Genomic DNA, 20,374 nt, shown 5'->3' on the forward strand with positions numbered 1-20,374 from the left:
GGAGTCTCTTCATTTCCACTGGCAGCAGTCGTGACCAGGTGACTTGCCTGGCCAATAGGATGTGAGTGAAAGCGATGTGGGCCACTTCTGAGCCGAAGCTCAGAACTCCTAGAATGAAGACATACGGCAGAGCCACTGCTGATCTGCAGCTAACATGTATTATGAAATAAACAAAGAAATAAACCTTTGTTATATCTTAGTGAGATTTTGTGCATATTTGTTCCCGTAGCATAACCTAGTGAAAGCTAAAAGATACAAACATCTGTCCATCGGGTTGTTCAATGTTCACTGAGAATTTGTGCAGTTAACTTTTCTAGCACTTAGGACTTCTCCCTGGGTCACTGTTCTCCAGATTTTGTATGGCTTAGTCCCTTGTGTCCTTTGGGTCTCTTTCCAGTGGAGAGACTGACCTTGTACAAAATACATCACATGCCCTCCCTGCCGCCCTCTATTCTCTCAATCTGCTTCACTCCCCAGAGAAGCACCTGAAGGGGCTCTCTATTTTGTTTATTGCTATAACCCACATGAAGATCATGGCCTAGTACACTATGAAAACTCAATTGGTATTTGTTGAGAAAATGAATAAAATTAGTAAAACACAAAAACAACAACAAAAAATAAGCTTACTTCTTGTTAAGCCGGTATGATTCTTTTTACCATCAGATAATTAAAACTATGTAATATGACGTGTCTCCCCTTTGACTTGTCCTATGGTTCCAAACCTTTGCCTAGGTTTCTTGTTGTTGTTGTTGTTGTTTTTAATAAACAGCTTTTGGTCTTTCATGCTTCTTATATTATAAACTGCTTTGAATCCTTGGAATTAGAGAGGCATAACTAAGTGAATGCAAACATATATCCATGCAAATATCAAACTGCATTGTCCAAGCACATTTGTCTGTATTACATCAGGCCCTGTGTTGGCCATTCAGCATGCATGGGAAATGCCTCTATCGTCACCCCCTGTTCCCCCAATCTGATTGCCTACCACCTCAGACTCCCAACCTTCAATTCAACAACTAGAACTGCTCACAGAACTCTGTAGACTCCATGTTCTTCATTCTGTTTTCTCTACATTGAATGTTCTTTTGACTTTTCTTTGTTTGACTTCTATTAATTCTTTAAAATTCATTCATCTATCCATCTATCCACGCATCCCTCTATCCATCCATTCATTAATTCTTGAGGACCTATTATGAGCCAGGTACTGCTCCAGTTCTTGTGCCACATCACTGACCCAAACAAAGATGCCTATCATGGGACATGCATCCTAGGGGAGGAGACAGACACAAACAATACATTGTATGTGGGCATCTTCCTCTCTAGCAGCAGGGCCATGCATCACAATGCTGCCTCCACTGCCCTACCTGACTACAGTAGTAGGCATGACCCAAATTGTTTGAGAGAGAGAGACAGAGAGAGAGAGAGAGAGAGAGAGAGAGAGAGAGAGAAAGAGAGAGAGAAACTCAACCATTTTTGAGATTTTAAGTCTATGTAGAAGATTATATGTGTTATGAGAAAAGGAAATAAAGGAAAGTAGGAGGTAAGGGGGAATAGGTGGGGAACAAGGAAGACGGTAGGCTTCATGATTTATGGGGAAAGAGTGCTTAAGGCAGAGGGAACAGCCTGAGCAACGGCCTTTGGGTAGGAGTATATTCAAAGAACACCAGGGAGGCCAGAGGCCCGTATACCGAGGCTGATTATGAATTAGAAGGGAGGCAGGTGTGGAAGTGAGAAAGCAAAATAAATTAGACCAAAGATGTATGTCTTTGGCGCATGAACTGACTGAAAGCAAGACGATCAGAAGTATTCTGGGTTTCTGAGAGAACTGGATACCCAAAGAGACTACAAATCATTAACTATTGGAAACCTCAAGTCACCTGTGGCCCCCAAGATTCCATAAGCCACAGACAGAGAAAGCCTCCAACCTTCTCTTCAGATGTGGCCAAGGCAGATAACGGACAGGGAAGAATCCCAGGAGTGTAGCCAGCGGTCCAGGAGAAGAGTGACCAAGGGTCTTTACCTAGAGAGGCTCAATAGACGATCCTCTCCCTCTCTCCGGAGGAGGAGACCTTCACGACGTCTGCCTACTGGGACATCGGAATGGCTATGGATAACCAGACTGTGGCATACTCTTATGATGGAACATGACTTGGAAATGAAAAGAAAGGAACTACAGATCTACACAACAACATGAATGAATCTCAAGGCATTATGCTAAGTGAGAAAAGCAGATGTGAAAAAATACACACTGTACGCATCCATTTATATGAAGTTCTAAAGCAGACAAAACTAATGCATAGTGACAGAAATCGGATCAGGGTCGCCTAGTTGGAAGGAGGCAATTGACTGCAAAGGGACACAAGGGAACCTTTTGGAGATAATGAAATGTTTTATGTATTGATTGCGGTGAATGGAAGTTGCAAGGGTGTATACAATTATCAAAACTCAATGAGCTGAGCACTTAAGCTCCATGCATTTTGTTGTATGTAAATGCACCTCAATTAAAACAACGAAAACAAAACAAACAAAAAGGAAGTGTAATGTAACTTGCCCATGAAATTCCTAACCTCAGAACTATTCCCACATACTTGGCTCGGCATAGTCTTTAGTTTGGAGAGTCCGAGAAAACCAGGGCAGGTTTCCTGCCAGTGCTAAGGTAAGGGAAGGAACTACCACCGTTGGCTGGAGTTTCAGCTTGCTTTGAACCTAATTGCTTTTCTGTGCTCAGGTCAAGCAGCACTCTCTAATGTATTTTTGGTCATTAATTTAAACATTATGCTAGAGTTAACCGGAGTGTTCCCACTTTGATATAAACGTCTCATGTAGCACATTAATATTCTCCATTTACATTGCCCACCGTGATTAGTGGGTTATCCCACCCGGCCAGTGTGATGAGAACAAGTCACCAACCTGAACAATCAATCCTAACTGTAGCCCCACCTCTGCTGTCCCACTAACCACTTTGCTTCTTGTTGTCACTTATGTTGAGGATGCACACATATTTACTTACATTTTCTGCCTATGTCTAAAAAAAGCAAAAAATCCAACACATTTGCATGAGTTCCATATGGAGGACTTTCTTTTGCTACATCAAATAATCATCTAGTTCCTATACTAGGACAAATGCAAGTTACATTTTTTTAGTACAGCTATCTGTGTTTCAAAATATTAAGTAAATTGGAAGACACTAATTTTTACATGAGTTTATAAAATATGTGACAGAGCAACTTTAGTGGTTTTCTTTCTTTGAGGCTTATGGTCATTATTAGTCTTATTTCGCAGGTGTGGGTTTGCTGATAGTCACCTGAAACCAAACCCCTGTGAGTACACAGCAGACAAAGGATGCAAGAATAGAGGGATCCATCACCTGAGAGGTACATCTAAGGGGAAACAGGCTTTCAAAGGTAAGACAAGAGACAACACATGCCTTCACCGTCTTCATGTAGGTAATCTCTAGATCGTATCTGAGTTTAGAGCATTTCTGGGCTTGAATCCCAGCCAGAACTTACCCAGATTTCCCTTAAAATATTTAGAACCAATGTGATTTATAGATGATGTAATATAGAATTGTACACCTGAAATCTATGTAACTTTACTAACAATTGTCACCCCAATAAACTTTAATTAAAAAAAATACATTCAGAACCTAGGCCCTTTGGCATCTCTGAGTTCAGGGTTTGTCTTAATCTCAGTCCATGCCCATAAACGGTCTTTGCTGGTCTATGCAGTGTTCCCAGCAGACAGGCCAAAATATATCCCACTACACCCAGAGCCCTTCTGCCGATGAGGGAGGCCCTGGAGTGTTTCTTAAACACGTTGCCCATGTTCCACAGCATGTCACCTGGCTGGCTTCTCCCTCCCACCCTCAATACAGCTGATAGGACAGGGCAGTCAACCTCTAGTCTGGCCAGTGACCAATGAGGAAGCTGAGCATGAAAAAGCTCAGCCCAACAGGAACTTGAGCTTGGGTGAGCTTGGATTTTAGATAGACATGGAGACAGAGATAAAGACAGAGATGTGAAGACAGAGATAGCACTGGAGATTTCTGAGAGGTACATGAGTTGGAAAGATGCATGTACTTTGAGGAGACAAAATGGAGCAGGAGTGAACCAAAACGATGGGTTAGCCAAAAGTCAACCAGCACAGTACAGGAAAATCATAAGGGGAAGCAGGAGGAGAGGAGACAAGTTGTTAGTCCCGCTGGGAGTGCAAACTGGCATCTGCCCGCTCAGAGGGGCGAAGGATGCAGCCTGCAGCCCAGCGGTTCACTGGGGTCTCTAATCCCCCACCCACATTCCAGGATCCCTCAGGCCGGGGTGCAGGACTGTTCTTATGATTCTGCAAGATTTCTTACTCCATACTCCTATCTGCTTCCTTACAAGAAGACCCCATCACGAGGAGATAGGAGTGCATCTCTTTCTTGCATGGGAGGACTTGAGAAGGGAAAACAATCCCAGGCCATGCAGATGGGTTTTCTGCAGGGCAGAGCCGTCTCTTTTCAGCAGTGCAAAGCTTTTTCTGGATAAAATCTCAGAGCAAGGATTTCAATAATGCTTCAATTATGCAAGAGAACACCCTGTGGTCTCCGGGATGTGAATGTCCTTACAGAAGCAAAAATTCCCAAGTAAGTTATTCCTTTCACTCATTATCCTCATTTAGAGGCCTGGGGTCAGGAGAGACAGCAGGAGAATTAACGAAGGTGCTTATCACCATCACATGGCTCCCCATCACTCTGAGACGCTCAGAATCCAGAGATAGTGGGGGAGCTGCCAAATGAACTTTGAAAAAATTCCCTAGACCAGCCTTTCTTAAACGTGAGTGTGCACAAGAACCACCTGCGGAACTTAAAGACGAGGATTGTTCAGTGGGTTTGGGGTGGAGCCCGACAGTCTGCATTCTCACAGGCTCCCGTTACATGCTGATGCCACTGCTGTGGGAATCATGCTTAGAGGAGGAGGCTGTGATAGGATCCCTTCTGCCTGAGCAGAGAAAGACCGCTCTGTGTAACATCATGTCATTAGTGCTCATTAAAATGCATGCATGAATCATGCTTCTGAGACTCTGAGAGCTAGTCCATGACACTTGATAAGGAACATAAATGAGCCAGCTCAATCCCATCGGTAAAGAGGAAAACACTTGAAAACTTGTCTCTGAATTCTAGACTATTAAGAAACTGATGTCAGTAAATTTTTTTCCTTAGCAAATTTGCAGGTTTTGAGCTGGAAAAACAGATAGGCTAGAGGGCTAGTCAGGAAAGTTGGAGAATAGTCAGAGACAATTCTAGTTGGTGAACTTCTTTCATGAATAAAAACTTAACCCTTCACAATGAAGAAAAAGGAAACCATCAAGAACTAAGCACATCATACGGAAACAGGCCCTCCTTCATACCAAGGGGTTAACACTTAAATCCACCCTCCTCACACTGACCAACCAAATCTGTTTCACCAAACCACCTAAGAAGGTGGGGTATCTATTACAGGTGGACAGACTTACTGGTTTTTTTCAAAAGTCTCTTAAAAGCCTAGGGCTAAGGTTACTGTGCTTATTGTCTAAGGGGAGGCCATGGGGAGGGGCAGAGCATTCTACCCAGCTGACTAGATAAATCTATGTAAGGTCTCCTTCCGAGGTACTGTAGCTCATTTACAATATCACCACCCTTGAAAAAGGATGGAACTTGACAGCATCTGGGACTGGCTTGGTCTCAGAGTCACCCAGAACCTCTACAGATGACTTTCCGCCTGCCAGCCATTCACCCATGACCCCGACTCCGACAACTTTCTGTGATAGAAGCTGGGAAGCTGCACAAGTCATGGACATGGCCCAGTGCTGCCGAGGGCTGCAGGGGGTTCCCTAAAGGTGATGAGATCAGCCTTGGGTCAGCTACTGACCGCCAAGCTGGCTGACTGGCATTGCCCTTCAGATGCTGGACACTGATCTTGGGCACCTCGGAGACATGAGACGTTTCCCTGATTACCATCCTTATTGACCCTGAACTTCTTGCAGGGTGACCAACTCTTTCTGGTTTCAACAGTGAAAGTCCCAGGTCCTGAGAGAACCCACCGTCTCCAGGAAACCAGGATGATTGGTCATTTCTGAGACTAGCGAAGGATGGGTGGTGAAGAAATCATACGGTAAGATACAAAAGGAACAGAAAAGCCCAAGAAAACTGGAAGACAGAACTTTCCTGGATCCTAACACTGATTTAGGAATTGGGATATGTTCATAAGGATATTAAAGAAAAGGGTTTGCGGGGGAGGGGGTGGGGGGGATGGCTGGATTATTTAGACTAACTAGGAAGCTTTTCCTATAATTGTCTGACTTGCAGCTGGGAGGTGTTTCATATTAATGAGCTTGCCACCACCCCTCCAAATTCATTGGAATTTCATAAATGAAGACAAAAGGAGACAAGCTCCTTTGTGCTTGTGTAGTATACGGGAGCTTGACCACTAACTCCAATACACTTCTGAAGATGAGGCCATAGGGAAATTCTGTGAGAAGCACCATGGAATAAAAAGAGCTAGCACTCTTACTGAAACTACTTAACCAGGACACAAAACTTAGGATTCATTTTCTGAAACCAAAGATGCCACAAGAACCAAATTCTAAACTATAAGCTAATACTAAATTTGATATTTAATAAGAGCGAGAGAAAATTTTGATGAAAGTCTATACTGGACGCATCACTCACTAATTTTGAACCCTTAAAATAACCAGGTAATAAAGCCCTAAGAATACCAAACTGTAATAAAGATCTAACAAGCCTGTTTTTTTGGACTCTGACATTGGTGTCTATTTTAACCAAGCAGGATTAATTTATGACGTATGAGCTCTGCAAGCTTATGTTTATTTTAATACTCAATATTCCCATAAGTGCAGATGTTCCAAATGGAAGGTTGCATTCTGATAATGCCCATTTCTTCATTAAGATTTCATCATCCACCTACATTAAAAAGCCTCTCCCTGTATTTTGTTGGTTTTGCTTTCACCTTGTTTAGTCCCTCCTTATTTGCTTAATCTGGAGATCATGGCTTCCCAGGCAATCTCAAATTTGAAACAAGCAAAGTTTGTGCATGAATGTGTCCTAGGAATGCATGATTTATGAATGGCAGGTTTCTTGGTACAATTTAATGGTATAAGAGAGACCTTGCTTTAAACATTAAAGTGAAAGTCAAGAAGTGGAAACAATGGATGGGATATTAGAATATAATAGTGGGTAAAGAAGTTTGTGTCAAGAGTTAACCAGTTATTACTTGGTCTATTTCTTAATCTATGGATTGATGCTCTGACCAATTTAATAGCTTATGAGAAGTACTGACATTTGATCAACTAAAAAAGTACTTTGTTCTGATGACTTACCCAACCAAATTCTCACTCCGCAGAAAAATAAATTAATCACTAACATTTATATCAACAGAGAAAATAAACATTTCTGACCAGTCCAAAATAAATTTGTTTTCTCTTTATTAAGCATCCTAAATATATTCAGATCATGTACATCATAAAATTCTTCCCCTTACAGAGTTTTGTAAACCAATCTATTGGTCAGTGTTGCTAAATCTCTTCAAGAAAAGTGAATACCTTCATAATATCAAGAAAACTATCCTTTCTGAGTAAAATTCAAGTCTCACTCTTGCTATATGCCCATGTAACAGAAAGCCTCAATATTCAAGTCTATTTTTCTCATCACAAACTATGACCACAAATAATATAATTTTGTTTAATAGTATTAACTAAAATATACTTAGTAAGTAAAATAATAATTAAACTAATTATTTCAAATGATCCCTTGTTGAGATGTTCTAAGCACTTCTTACACAAATCAATCATGTCTAACCTTTCTTTAAAGACGGCTACATTGAAGAACTCCTGAAACTATAACTCAGGTCCTCAAGTAACAGCATAATAATTTTACATCTATGTTTCTGACGTGTCATGCAATGATTGCTCATAAATGCTTCCAGAAGACCTGAATGTTAGGAAGATCAATGTTAAGAAATGAGGACTGATAAAGCCCAGGGCTTGAGCAAGGTCAGGCTTCACAAGACAACTTAAAACTTTGCTTCCTACACAAGCCCCCATATGCTTTACGATGGAAGCAACTCTGAGCCACATTCAACATTCAGGGCACTTGCCCACTGCAGAGGACAATGGCCAGTGGATAGAGCCCTACATGCCACACGGACAAAATGGGTTACCTTGTAGATTCTGCAATGGCAGAGTCATTATGCCCCCGGCTGCAGCTGCTGCTACCAGCCCTTGGATGTTGGTGAGATTCGCAGTAGGCAGTGTGAGGACCAGTCCTTGTTGCCCTCCTAGCTGTCCCGCCATGTTGAAGGGGATGAGAATAGGCTGGTTGAGGGCTGGCGTGCCTCCTGGCATCACCCCGGTGACAGCAGAGGCTAATTGCTGTGCTGTCAGAAGTGGCTGCAAGGAAACAGATAATCCCAGCTCACTTTGCAGTAGAACCAAGACACGGGCTGATAGAGCATTTTCTGCTACTTACGCAGGGTCAGAAAGTTCCTGAACAAATAGTAAAGAAACATGCTCTATTACAGAAAAAAAGATTGACTGGTAGAAAAATATTGAAATCACTTTTCACTTATTTTTGTTGGAAAATTTCATTTGGTTCAGACATCCTTTGAGTAGCTCAAATACCTTTAAAAGTATTACCTTACACTTATACATTACTCTTCCGATGGTTTCATTTGATCCTACCCTTACATATTTGAAACTCTTTGATACTTTATTCTGTGTTGTTCCACAAAGAACTCATTGGGATCAGTGGATTTTTTTTTTTTTTTTTTTTTTTAGGTCAAAAATAGCAACAAAATACTATTTTCATCTATTAAATTAGCAAAAATAATGTCAAAGATTTACTCAGTGCAGGTAAGTCTGCAGTGACACCATTAGGCGGATTTAGGGCATGTGCCCTGGCACGAGCCTTTTGGAAAGCAATTTGGAGATTCATATCACGAGCTACAAAAATATTCATCCCCTTTTGACTCAGAATGTTCTCCTGGAATGTAGACTGAAGATATAATTCAAACAGAAAAAAGATAAATGCATAAAAGTATGCATTACATTTTTAAATACATAAATGCTGAAAAATTTTGTTACAGTACTAAACTTCATAAAATATTACCTACTCTTTAAAATGGATCATTATGACCTTTTTAGGAAAATAGAAAATGTTTATCATATGAGGATACATAAAATAAAATGGAAAATAATTAAGCAAATGATAGTCATTGTTAAAATGGAAAATTATATATGTATCATGACAAATTTAAAAAGAAATATAGAAAACAAAAATATTTTATGAGGATAAACTTTAAAATGCTTTAAATATTTCTTTTGTTATCATGCTAACATTCTTTGCTGAGTTAAAACAACATTAAAAATACATATTTATGTCCACTATTTATCCAATAGCCATTGTTTGATATGGAAAGGCAGCCTCATAGGTGTGCTTCGGGCACTGGATACACTTGAGCTTGGTGTGCACTCTTCACCGCTGTGACGTAGGGAGAATCCCGACCCTGGCCAGGCCAGGTGACCCAAAAGGTCACTGATCTTAGAGTCCTTAATCCAGAACTCTCATTGGATCCCTGTGGAAGCTTGTGAGATATAATCCTGTGTTCATTTTTCTTCTAGATAAAGCAATACAAAACTCTTATTGAGAGGTTTCACATTTTTGTTTTTAATGCAGCATGATTCTATAAATTAAAGGTAATTTTATAGAGGCATAGTACAAAGCCCAGTATCCAATAGCCAGGCACTATTCTAGTGCTGCTATGCAAGTATTAACTCTGTTGTCCTAACGCTGAGATGCAGAGACGTTACCAACTTGCCCCAAATCCCATTTCTAGAGGAGGGAGTGGGGCTCAAGTCCAGGCAGGCTGCTCCACAGCCCACTTCTGGTATAGAGAAATGGGGCTGCTTTGTTTACAGAATGTGGGGGAGGAGAGCTGAGCCCACTCTGGCCATTCTCTGTGGTCTTCCCTCAAGTCTCCTTCTGGGGAGCCCTCTGAAGAAGCCCCAGGACTCCATGCAGCCCAGTTTTAGAACCACTCTTCTAGACTCGGTAGGCCTAGCTCCTAATATATTTAGTAAAGCTAGGCTTTACTAAATTCACACAGAGTAACTATGATTTTCTTTAAAAAAACAAAGTTGCTCTGAAGCACTAAAATAGACATATTCTTTAGAAATAAGTACAAAATGGTAAGCTGATCCTCAAATTGCTGGTATTATATCACTGACACTAGTAATATCAAGATAAGAGGGAAGGCAAGTGGGGAGTCCTCAGACTGTATACAGGCCACAGGTTTGGGGGTTTGGGGATGTGGGTTTTAAATTGAATTTGCAGGCTTACAGCAGGGACTGCAATCTCATTTCTCATGGTGCCCACCACGTCTCACTGTCTGGGTCTGTCGTGCTGCTGATATAACCCAGAGGCATTAGAGTTTGTTCCCCCAGTATGTTCACACACACACACACACACACACACACACACACACACACACACAGTGTCATAGCATAACATTAGAAAGGGCATAGCTGGAAGAAGCCCGTTTCTGAGAGTCCCAGTCAAACTCTGTCTGGGCTTCCATGGGCAGTAGACATCTCTTCAGGCCTTCGGTCCTCGAGCCCTTATGCTAGGAAATGGACCCTGGGATCTAAGGCCATAGGGGATTTGGTGGCGGCTAGAACAAAAAAGTCAAGACCAATCTAAGCTCTACACTTGGGTTTTCAAATCTTGATCTGGAGAGCCCTCAAAGTGATGAAAGTGATCAATTTCCAGGAGCAATAGTGATAGCAACAGAGAAAGGCTTAAGTATCAGGCCTTTTTCCGTAAAATCGGGGTGAATTCCAATAGCTTCACACTAAATGAAAGAGGTAAAAAAAAAAAAGCCCAGCCTTTTATAATTGTGTTCTATATCTCCATATAACCACACCAGGCTGCAGAAAACAAATATTAGACTTTAAAAAATAATGAATGTATTTATTAATGCAGGGGCTGTATGTGATGTACAGTATTGTCAAACCCAATAAGCTGAACTTGCATTAAAATTGCATTAACTTTTTTATATTAAATCACATCTTGTATTTCAAAAATGGCTATAGAAAGGTTAAAATAACTTAATTTTCTTCACACTTCAGTCATTAAAGTTTTACTTTCTAGAAAACTGCATGGTAACCAACAGTGCAGTTGCAGTGGATCTGAAAAAGGAAAAAACAAAAAACAAAACGGGATTCCAAATGATTAAAACCAACACTTCCTTTAAAAAAGAGACACGTTCTGCAAACACATTTGTTTTCTTGATGGTATTTAATAAATAATGTAGTCATATAGCTTCCCATACAAATATTTATCACCATCTTTCCTCTGTTGGAGTTAATTGGATTGAACTCATTGTTATTTATTTGGTTATTTTTATTTGGTTATATAAACCATCCTATATGCAGCCCAATAGAAAGCAGTTGAGAGATACTGACCTGTGGCCCAACTGGGAATGGGGGGTGGGTCTGACTGGCCTGGTGCTGGTCAGGAGTGCCTGGGTCTGATAGTGCCGTGTTTCCTCTGGCCCCTGGAATTCAAAAGAGAAATGCTCCCTTAATATACGATCCAGCCTAGGGGCTGCACATGACCCCGTTTTTCTGTGACATCACATAACTAAGACACAGATGATATGCCACGTGGTTTATCAATAGCTCTAGTGTGCAAATCACTCTTCAACTGCATAAATTGTGCTAATGAACATTCAGGAGGTAGAAGGCTATGACAGCAGGGAAAGTGACAGTATCATCAGTGGCTCTAATAGGCTTACACTGTACATCAGTTTGCATAGGGCACACCAATGTGTCTCTGGTATGAGAAACTGCATCCTTTATGCATAGGTGGGCGACAGCTAATCTAATTTCCCGAAGCCAGAGAAAGTGTGATCTCAGACATGACCAAGTGTGTCTACATTATCCTTTAATATGGCTTCATATGCTTAAGCCCTTTTCCATAGAACATAACTTACTTCCTTTTCTGGAATCCTGTTGGACACCAAAGCATGACATATAAAATTCCACCAAAACAGCAAAGCTTTCACTTGAAAGCTTCCTAAACACTATAGTTTCTCTGTGTGGGCTTATGTGCTTTGTTTCAGGACAAACCGTAGCAGATAAGATAGTGGCAGTGACAATAAACACACGAGTAAACAAACAAACAAACAAACAAACAAATACAGCTAATAGCAATTTTTGAAGGTTTTTAAGGGTAACTTTTGTTTTCTTGTTGGTTAAAATCCAATTCCAAGTCATCCTTAACAAGATCCTCTTTCCTGATGTTTGTCCTATGAATAGCAAATGGAAGACAGTTCAAATCCTGTTTACTGGTGTGCCATGGATGACCAAAAAAAAAAAAAAAGATGATTCTGTCACACTTATAAATTTTAAAGAAGGTATTATTGGCTCATTTAAAACAAATTCTTCTATATATTCTCCAAAGGGACAGACTTATAAATAATGGAAATGTGGAAAAAATACTTCAGCACATTAAGCCACAAATAAAATTGACTGCTACATATTATTCAATTGACTTCTATCTCACTGTGATGTGTCAATCACAGCATCATTTTATAATAGGATTAAGCAATAAATGTGCAAAGCCATTATGCAGAAATCTGAAAATCTGATTAATTTGTAATATTTTTTTGTGTGTGCAGAAAGTCAGGAATGGACGCTGCTTGGGGAATACTTACAAGCATTCTATTGAAATTTCTAAATTGATTTGGGACAAACTAATAAAAACACAGACTTGCTGACATTTTATAAAGTGAATTCTGTCAAAATATGTTTGGCATTTTAATGATCGCTGTCATTTAATAACAAGGGTGAGATGACCCATCAGAAGATGCCAACAATTTCCCCATAATGTGCAGGAGACCTTTCTTCTAAATTTTTTATATGTGATTTATTTATTATGCTTGAATAGCAGAGCATTTTAAACTGGTAGCTGCATTATGCATTGTAAGTCTCACAATTTCTCTTCCTATATACTCAAGTCCTATTTTGCCTTAAAATTCTCAGCGGAGCTTATGTACTTTTATAGCATTAACTGGGTCCAAAGTGATGCTTTTGGTCAAATATTCAGATTAGGTACATTCTCAAATGGCCAAAAACCCTCTTAGGTTTAGTTTTTGATGTTCTTAAAAATTTTGTGCTTCCCCATATTCGCCAGGCATGAATTTTTACACCACACTGTGAAAAGAGTTTTACAATGCACAGAAAAAGAGAAAAACCCTTCTATACCATTAAAAAAAATACCTCTCTTAATCTTTAAAATTTTCTGTACCATGCCTGGCCATTCTGTTCATACTTCTTTCTTTCTTTTTTTTAAATTTTTTTTTTTAATTAAATTTATTGAGGTGACAATTGTTAGTAAAATTACATAGATTTCAGGTGTACAATTCTGTATTACATCATCTATAAATCCCATTGTATGTTCATCACCCAGAGTCAGTTCTCCTTCCATCACCACATATTCGATCCCCCTTACCCTCATCTCCCACCCCCCATGCCCCTTACCCTCTGGCAACCATCAAACCATTGTCTGTGTCTATGAGTTTCTGTTTCTCATTTGTTTGTCTTGTTCTTTTGTTGCTTTTGGTTTATATACCACATATCAGTGAAAAGCAGAGAACCATGTGATTTCACTGATATGTCATACTTCTTTCAAAGTCCATGCCTATTTGTAGACTCTGTTCCAAATGACACGCCATTGTAAGGTTTAGGATTTGTCCCATATAGACACTGTGTCACAGATTGTGTGTGTGTCACCTGTAGCTTCACACAGGTTACATTTGCTTATATTTTATTCTCGCTGGGGGCTCAATGCATAACCGCTGGTTTTGAGGCTGGTTATTCTCAAAAACCATGTTCAATGAAGTACAGGGCAATTCCACACAATTTCATGTGTAAAATAAAGTCTTTCACAGGCTCTAGAGGAGATTATGTATGCTCTCCTGCCAGGATCAACAAGTAATGTTTCTTCTTAATGCACGTCTCCATTTTCCCCAAACGCATGTATCACACTTAACTTTGTAGGACCATAAACTAATCTGTCGGATCATAAGGCGGCTCCCAAATCAGGGGTCTTCTCACAGCCAAAGGGGACTCCAGCAGTCAGCATGAATAAACGGCATTGGCTAAGAGAGACCCAAAGCAGTGCTGAGTCTACATTAGCAGAGAATTTCAGGTTATCTATTTCCATGGGCACAGACATGAAAATACGAACTTAAATGGGTTGGGCAGGTTCCTCCTGATCAGGCATCTGGGAAACGTGTTTCCTCTCCGAAGACCAAGAATGTCCAGAAAGCTCTCTGTGGCCTGTTCGGAATTTAACAGTTTGTGTTTTTCAGGCAGCAGCTGTGAATTCCAGTAAGGCAGGGACTGTTCGCTGGTTCGCCACTTTATGCCCAGCCCTCGTATAGGCATTTTACTCACATCGATTAAATATTCGCTCAGTAGAAATAGAGGCTTGGATTTTCATTTGGGGGTAGTATAATTCCTTCAAGAGCGGTATTGGGCATCCACTTGACTATTTACTACTGTTTAGTGTAAACTTTGGAAATATCTTTAAATCATTAGCTTGTTGGCAAATTCTACCTCAGTTCCAATGTAGATGTTAAAAACAGTTTGCTGTACAGTTTAAAAGCAAGGACTCTTAAACTTTTAGCTCTCTCTGTGTTTAAATTTAGCTCTGCCACCTCACTAGGTATGTGACCTTGGGCTTGTTTTCCCTCTTCTTCATGTATCAGCTTCCTCTCGTAAAAGCCTGAGGAAACAATAGCACCTCCCTTATAGGGCTGCTGCTGTGAGAATTGAATGAGAAATACATTTCTAATTTTTTTGGAACAGAGCATGCTTACCACTAAGTGTTATTTCTCTTGACTATTATTATTTAATAAGATTTACTTTGTATTTAATATAATATTTAATGTTATTTAATTAACCCATAACATCCACCTGCCCCAAGTCAACTCAGTACCTCCTCCTATCCCTATGTGAGCAGTCCACATTCCCTTACACAAGCACCCCAACTCTGTATGCTCTGTACCTTTTGATGAATGTTTGGAAAGGAACCAAATAGTCAGGCCTCTGAGAGGCTACAAAGGGGGATGTTTACAGATAATGCTTCTTTCAGTCCATGGTAACATGACCAGGAAATATGGCACAAAGATACAGCTTCCAAATTATTTCTCACCCAGACCCGGGCTTCGATCAGTAGTTCTTACCCAGGCCTGTGAATCAGCATGGTCTGTGGAGCTTCTGGAACACAGAGGATCACATCCCTCATGACACTACTGATGGAACAACTAAGTGGGGGTTCACGTGTAAGTTTTATAAAACTCCACCAGTGATCAAAGACCATGGGCAGAAAATAGTGGCTGAGAGGCTGCCAGGCAGGTCTAAATCGCCCTTGCACAGAGGATGATCACACAACTCATTTTACGAGAAGCCGACGAGACATCAGCTCGCATTACCTAGCTGGCCTTCCAAGTCTAGTCACCTGGGGCATTGTCCCATCACAATCCCCATACACTTCTAGCTTAGCAAGGGGAAGAACCATCTCAGATGCATTTTTTTTTTTTGTATGCATGTGTTTTTTTGCATGTTTGATTTGCTCACTGTTAATTCAAGGAGTATAAAAACTGGTGTTAGAAGGATCCTAGTATAAAATTTTAAATAGTATTATAATAGGAGTCAATTCTGGGCAAATACAGGGAGCCCTGCTATAAATCTGTTATGGAAAGGACAGGTCATGAGTGGTGAAGACAGTGAAAGACTGATTAGGAGTTTGGGTGGGACACAGGGTAAAACTTATTTTAAATTGTTGGACTCCTGCTTGTCAGAGCATTGGTTCATTCAGTACCATCTTTCCAGTTCTGATTTCACATCTGAAACCTACAAAGCTGCCTGCTGACCACTCTGCTCTGGAGGCACTGGACTATTGGCAGAACAAAGACAGGTGATACCCCAGGCCTTGGGCTCTTCCCTCAGTGTGTGCCTAGGAGACAGCCTGTCAGTACACCCGCCCCGCCCAGCTCAAGGCGAGTTCCTGAAGGACCGTCACTCATTCCTCACAGCAAGCTACTTTGGCTTTGGCAAATTACCTCTTTTCTTTTTCTTACACACACACACACACACACACACACACGCACACACACGCTTCATCCATATATATATGTGTGTGTGTATGTGTGTGTGTGTGTGTGTATATATATATATATATATATATATATATATATATATGAGTTTTTATTAACTAAGGCAAACCAGGCTTGGCATCTCTTAGTTATTCTAAAAATAAAATAGATGTGCACTCTAGTGTGGAGTTTTAAATCCTATCACCCCTCCACTTTGGAGCTGACTTCCAAATAAATCATTTTAAGAAACAAATAAAACATTTTTAATCCTGAGAGGGTATACTCCTTTGTGGAGCCTTACCCCATTACCTTTGCAAAGAGGATACAATGGCCACGGCATTGAGAAGAAAACAGGACTGCAATATGCATGGCTCATCCTGAGTAAGCCAGCTCCACCATCTCCCAGCTGGAGGCTGTGCCTATCCCATTCAGTGCACCAGATTCTCTTGTTAATGACCAATGCATTTTTAATGAATCGGGTTTTACAGAGGGAGAGTTTGGGTTTCTGTCCTCGATGCATTAGCACAAACATAATCACATGAAGGTCACAGGGATCCCTCAGCTTTTTCTGGAATTCATACCTCTTTTACCCACTGTTCATGGTTTTTACCAGTGAGGGAGGTGATGCAAAGGTTGCTTATTATAAGGTAGACAGTTGAATGCATTATTATTTTATGTTGGGTGTGCGAAACCAGCTAAGCAGGGCACAAGTCCTCTCTAAATTAAACTTCCCTTTCTGTCAATTTCTTCAAGAAGACTAAATGCCAAGGAGGGAGTGACGGTGTCAGTAAAAGTCTTTTCACAGCCACTGCCACTGTTGGCCATGTTTTAATTGCCATTTGGGAGTTCTTTATGACACTGGCCACACACACATTTATGTACAGAACAGTATACAGGACTCCACCGAATTGGAGATGCTAAAGTAATAAGCCACACTTGAAAAACAAACATTCATTAATTCACATAAGGGTCTGTGTCTTTGCAAGTTCTGTTGTCAAGTACTTGTAACTTCACCCACTGAGGCCTGGAGAACAGAGAATGTCTGATGATATCAATGAGAAAAATGGATTCTTTTATTCTTCTAACAAGTGACTTATCTGGCCTCTGGTGGAGGGAAGTCCAGTTTTCTTTCTGTGAGGGGTCTAGGTCCGAAGTGGTTCTCAATACTGATCTTTATTTAAAGGCTGCACAGATGCATTAAACGTCAAAGGGAGACTTGGGATACCTAATAAATAAACCATAATAAGAAATCCTACAAATCTCTCATTTGGACTTGATTACCTGAAAATGTTTTTGTAATATCTACCAAAATTATTCACTAATTGCTTCAGTTCTACATGTAGGCTTAGCTATGTGTGCTATAGAAGACTTTCAGTGCATTTCATTCTCTCAGAATTTCATTCTTTCTCCAACGACGTTTTTTATCATTGTTTTTACATCCATCTAATAAAAGCACAGCTGAACTCCTGTGATAGCCAGGCCGATGAAGTTCTCAATTTCTGCAAACGCTTCTTTTTAGAAAAAAGATTAGAAAGAGAGTCATCAAACATACTTAAGCAAAATTCTACGACTTACTGTAGGCATAGAGGGAGCTGTGGGGTGTGGATTTTCCCCGAGTACTGTTGTCTCGACAAAGGTTTACATTCTTTCAAGGCAAGGACTCTTCCTAACTCTATCTTGTGTCTCCGTCCGACCAGCTCCGGGCCTTGGCATGTATGTATGTACATATGGGTGTGTATGAATGTATATATGCATGTTGGTTGTGTGAGTTGTGTGTGGTAGTGAGTTAGTGTTCTTAAAATGATGGAGATATGTATCAAAGTGAGCTGAAATAGTTTAGACACAGGTTTTAAACCATCTGAAAATGGTTTGTCTAATTTAAAAAATGTGTTTAATCTAAGAAGGCTTGCACAATTCCACACACTACTCCCAGGAAATGGACACTTCCTTTAACAAGGACGTTGCTTGCGGCACTTGATCCAGGGATGATGTCTTTGCTCCCATGTGATTGATGGGACTCTGGCATGGCCCTGTGGATGCCAAGGTCACGCATAACTTGTGTTTTTATGCCCATATATGGAGTCTCCTTTCTCATGCTTCATCTATGATCAACCCAATACCAGGGCCAGCTACATAATTTGTGGGGCTCAGGGCAAAATGAAAATGCAGGTCCTGGCCTGGGGCTGGGAAGTCAACCTCCCCTTCCCCAGGACTGCTTCAATCCACTGCAGATAGGCGAAACCAAGCGATTGTAACTTCTCCGCTGAGAGGAACTAGACACCTAGATCAGGAGTGGGCAGGAAGCCCACTCTGAGTTACACGCTGAGCACATGACCATCCCACAGCTGAGCTGGACCCCGAGAAGGGCAGCAGGGAGAAGGTGACAGCCATATTTGAGCTTCCAGGGGTCTGGGGCTGCCAGGGGCAAGAAGCAGGTGGCCGAGAACCTGTCCTGTCCTGGGGAGGTGAGGAGGTAGCAGCTGGACCACCAGAGGCTCCAAGCCCCCATCCACCCACACACTCTCATTGTCCCATCAGACTTTACTCACAAAGCACAAATTCAAAGAGAAATTGTTTAGAATTGCAAGATGGTGACCTCGGGGCACTGACCCCAAACATGGGGCTCTGCTGTGCTGGCCCTGCAGGGTCCTGGCCCTGAAAGAAGCCCAGCCCATGGCTCACTGTCGGCATCCACCGAGTCAGTTTCCACACAACTTTTGGTTACTAATTTTCCACCAAGGGGACCTCCTTATAAAGAATCCTAAAATTTTGAAAAATTGCAGCTAAACCTACAATTGCTTTGAGAGAGTCATTTTTCCAAATCAGTGCAAATTTTGAAAAGAGTGTATGTGTCTACAGAGGAATTTAGACATGGCTTTTTTTCCCCAACAAGAAATCAAGCTAACAAATCATCAATGCATCTATTATACATCATTATCAAATGCCACGTAAATATACCATTTGGTGGAAAATTAGGATGAAATACTGTTTTATTTTCTATCAGGTTTGAGTTACCTATGCCTAGATTGGAGAGAAAAGGCATGAATTCCTCAAAAGAGAAATCACATACAAGTTGTCACATGTCTTTTCTCAGTTGTAGACATAGCTTTTTAACAGTGTTACACTTTCACTAACAAAAACAAAAACAAAGGTTTTCTCTCCTGACTATCTGCTGGCTCATCTCCAAGCCTGACAACAGGGGACATGATCTCGGTGCTCAAGGCAATGTAACTGGCATCTGGAAGCACTCCCAGGTTACCTACCTATGGGACAACGTGCAAGAATTACTAAGAACGGACATTAAATGTGCTTGAAAAATGGTCAAAGCTGTTAAATAATCTGCTTTAAAATTTTGGTACTATCTTAGGTGAAGTGTGTGTGTGTGTGTGTGTGTGTGTGTGTGTGTGTGTATTGGGGTGGGGAGATGAGGCTGAAGGGCAGGGAGGAGAGAGTCCATTTTTTCTTACTTAACACCAGTGTTATTAGTACTAAGGGGTACAAGTGGTGGGGTCAGAGGTCCTTGTATTTCTTCTTGCAATTTCCAATCCTCCAGCTTCTTCCAGCAACATTTGAGTTTGTTTTCGAATATCTGCAGGGCTCTCTTTTGCAGCCCTGTGGACCTACAGGGCTGCCTCATCAAAAGTCTCATCATGAAGTTTTAAACTGTTTTCAGTTTTTTGAGACTCTTAGCCAAGGAGCCCCACATGGATACCTGGAAACCCAAGTGTGGAAAGAAGATGGGGCTGAAACAGAGAGAGCTACATCATGGTCACACGAGCCCAAACTCTGGGCTCTGACGGAAGTGAAATGGCAATCACAGTGATGTATCAGCCCCCCTCCTCCCGGACCAAATGCCTTCCAGAGGTCTGAACTCTGTGCAACCCTCAGCAGAAAGGGGGCTGTTGACCTGACATTCAGAATATGATTTAACTATGAGCTACAACAGAATAAATCATTATTTCAATTGGAAATGATGGCCTCTGGGTGCAGTCACTTCTGATAATACGCATGGTACAACATCTCGGAGAGCCCCAACGCGGAACACTGGTGTCCTCCGTCTGCAGGGCTGCATTTGTGACCGCACAGAGCAGGTGATTAGAAATCAAAGGACACTGACTGCCCCAGACTTGGAGGTTTCACAGGGCAGTCAAATTAAAGGAGCACATTAATAGCTGTAT

The 20,374-nt window shown here is 41.1% G+C and overlaps 1 protein-coding gene across 6 annotated transcripts in view; it reads right to left on the bottom strand.

Annotated features, from left to right (window-relative positions):
* Positions 1-20,374, bottom strand: part of POU6F2 (POU class 6 homeobox 2) — a 485,143-nt gene that overhangs the window by 235,220 nt on the left and 229,549 nt on the right. For all 6 annotated transcript variants that reach the window (XM_074340527.1, XM_074340528.1, XM_074340526.1 and 3 more), the window contains exons 3-4: positions 11,497-11,588; positions 8,196-8,424 (exon numbers count right to left, since the gene is read on the bottom strand). In XM_074340527.1, the coding sequence (XP_074196628.1) occupies positions 8,196-8,424; positions 11,497-11,588 (321 nt within the window). The remainder of the gene's footprint in view (positions 1-8,195; positions 8,425-11,496; positions 11,589-20,374) is intronic.

This window comes from Rhinolophus sinicus, linkage group LG09, assembly GCF_036562045.2.
Source record: "Rhinolophus sinicus isolate RSC01 linkage group LG09, ASM3656204v1, whole genome shotgun sequence".
Taxonomy (NCBI): Eukaryota; Metazoa; Chordata; class Mammalia; order Chiroptera; family Rhinolophidae; genus Rhinolophus; species Rhinolophus sinicus.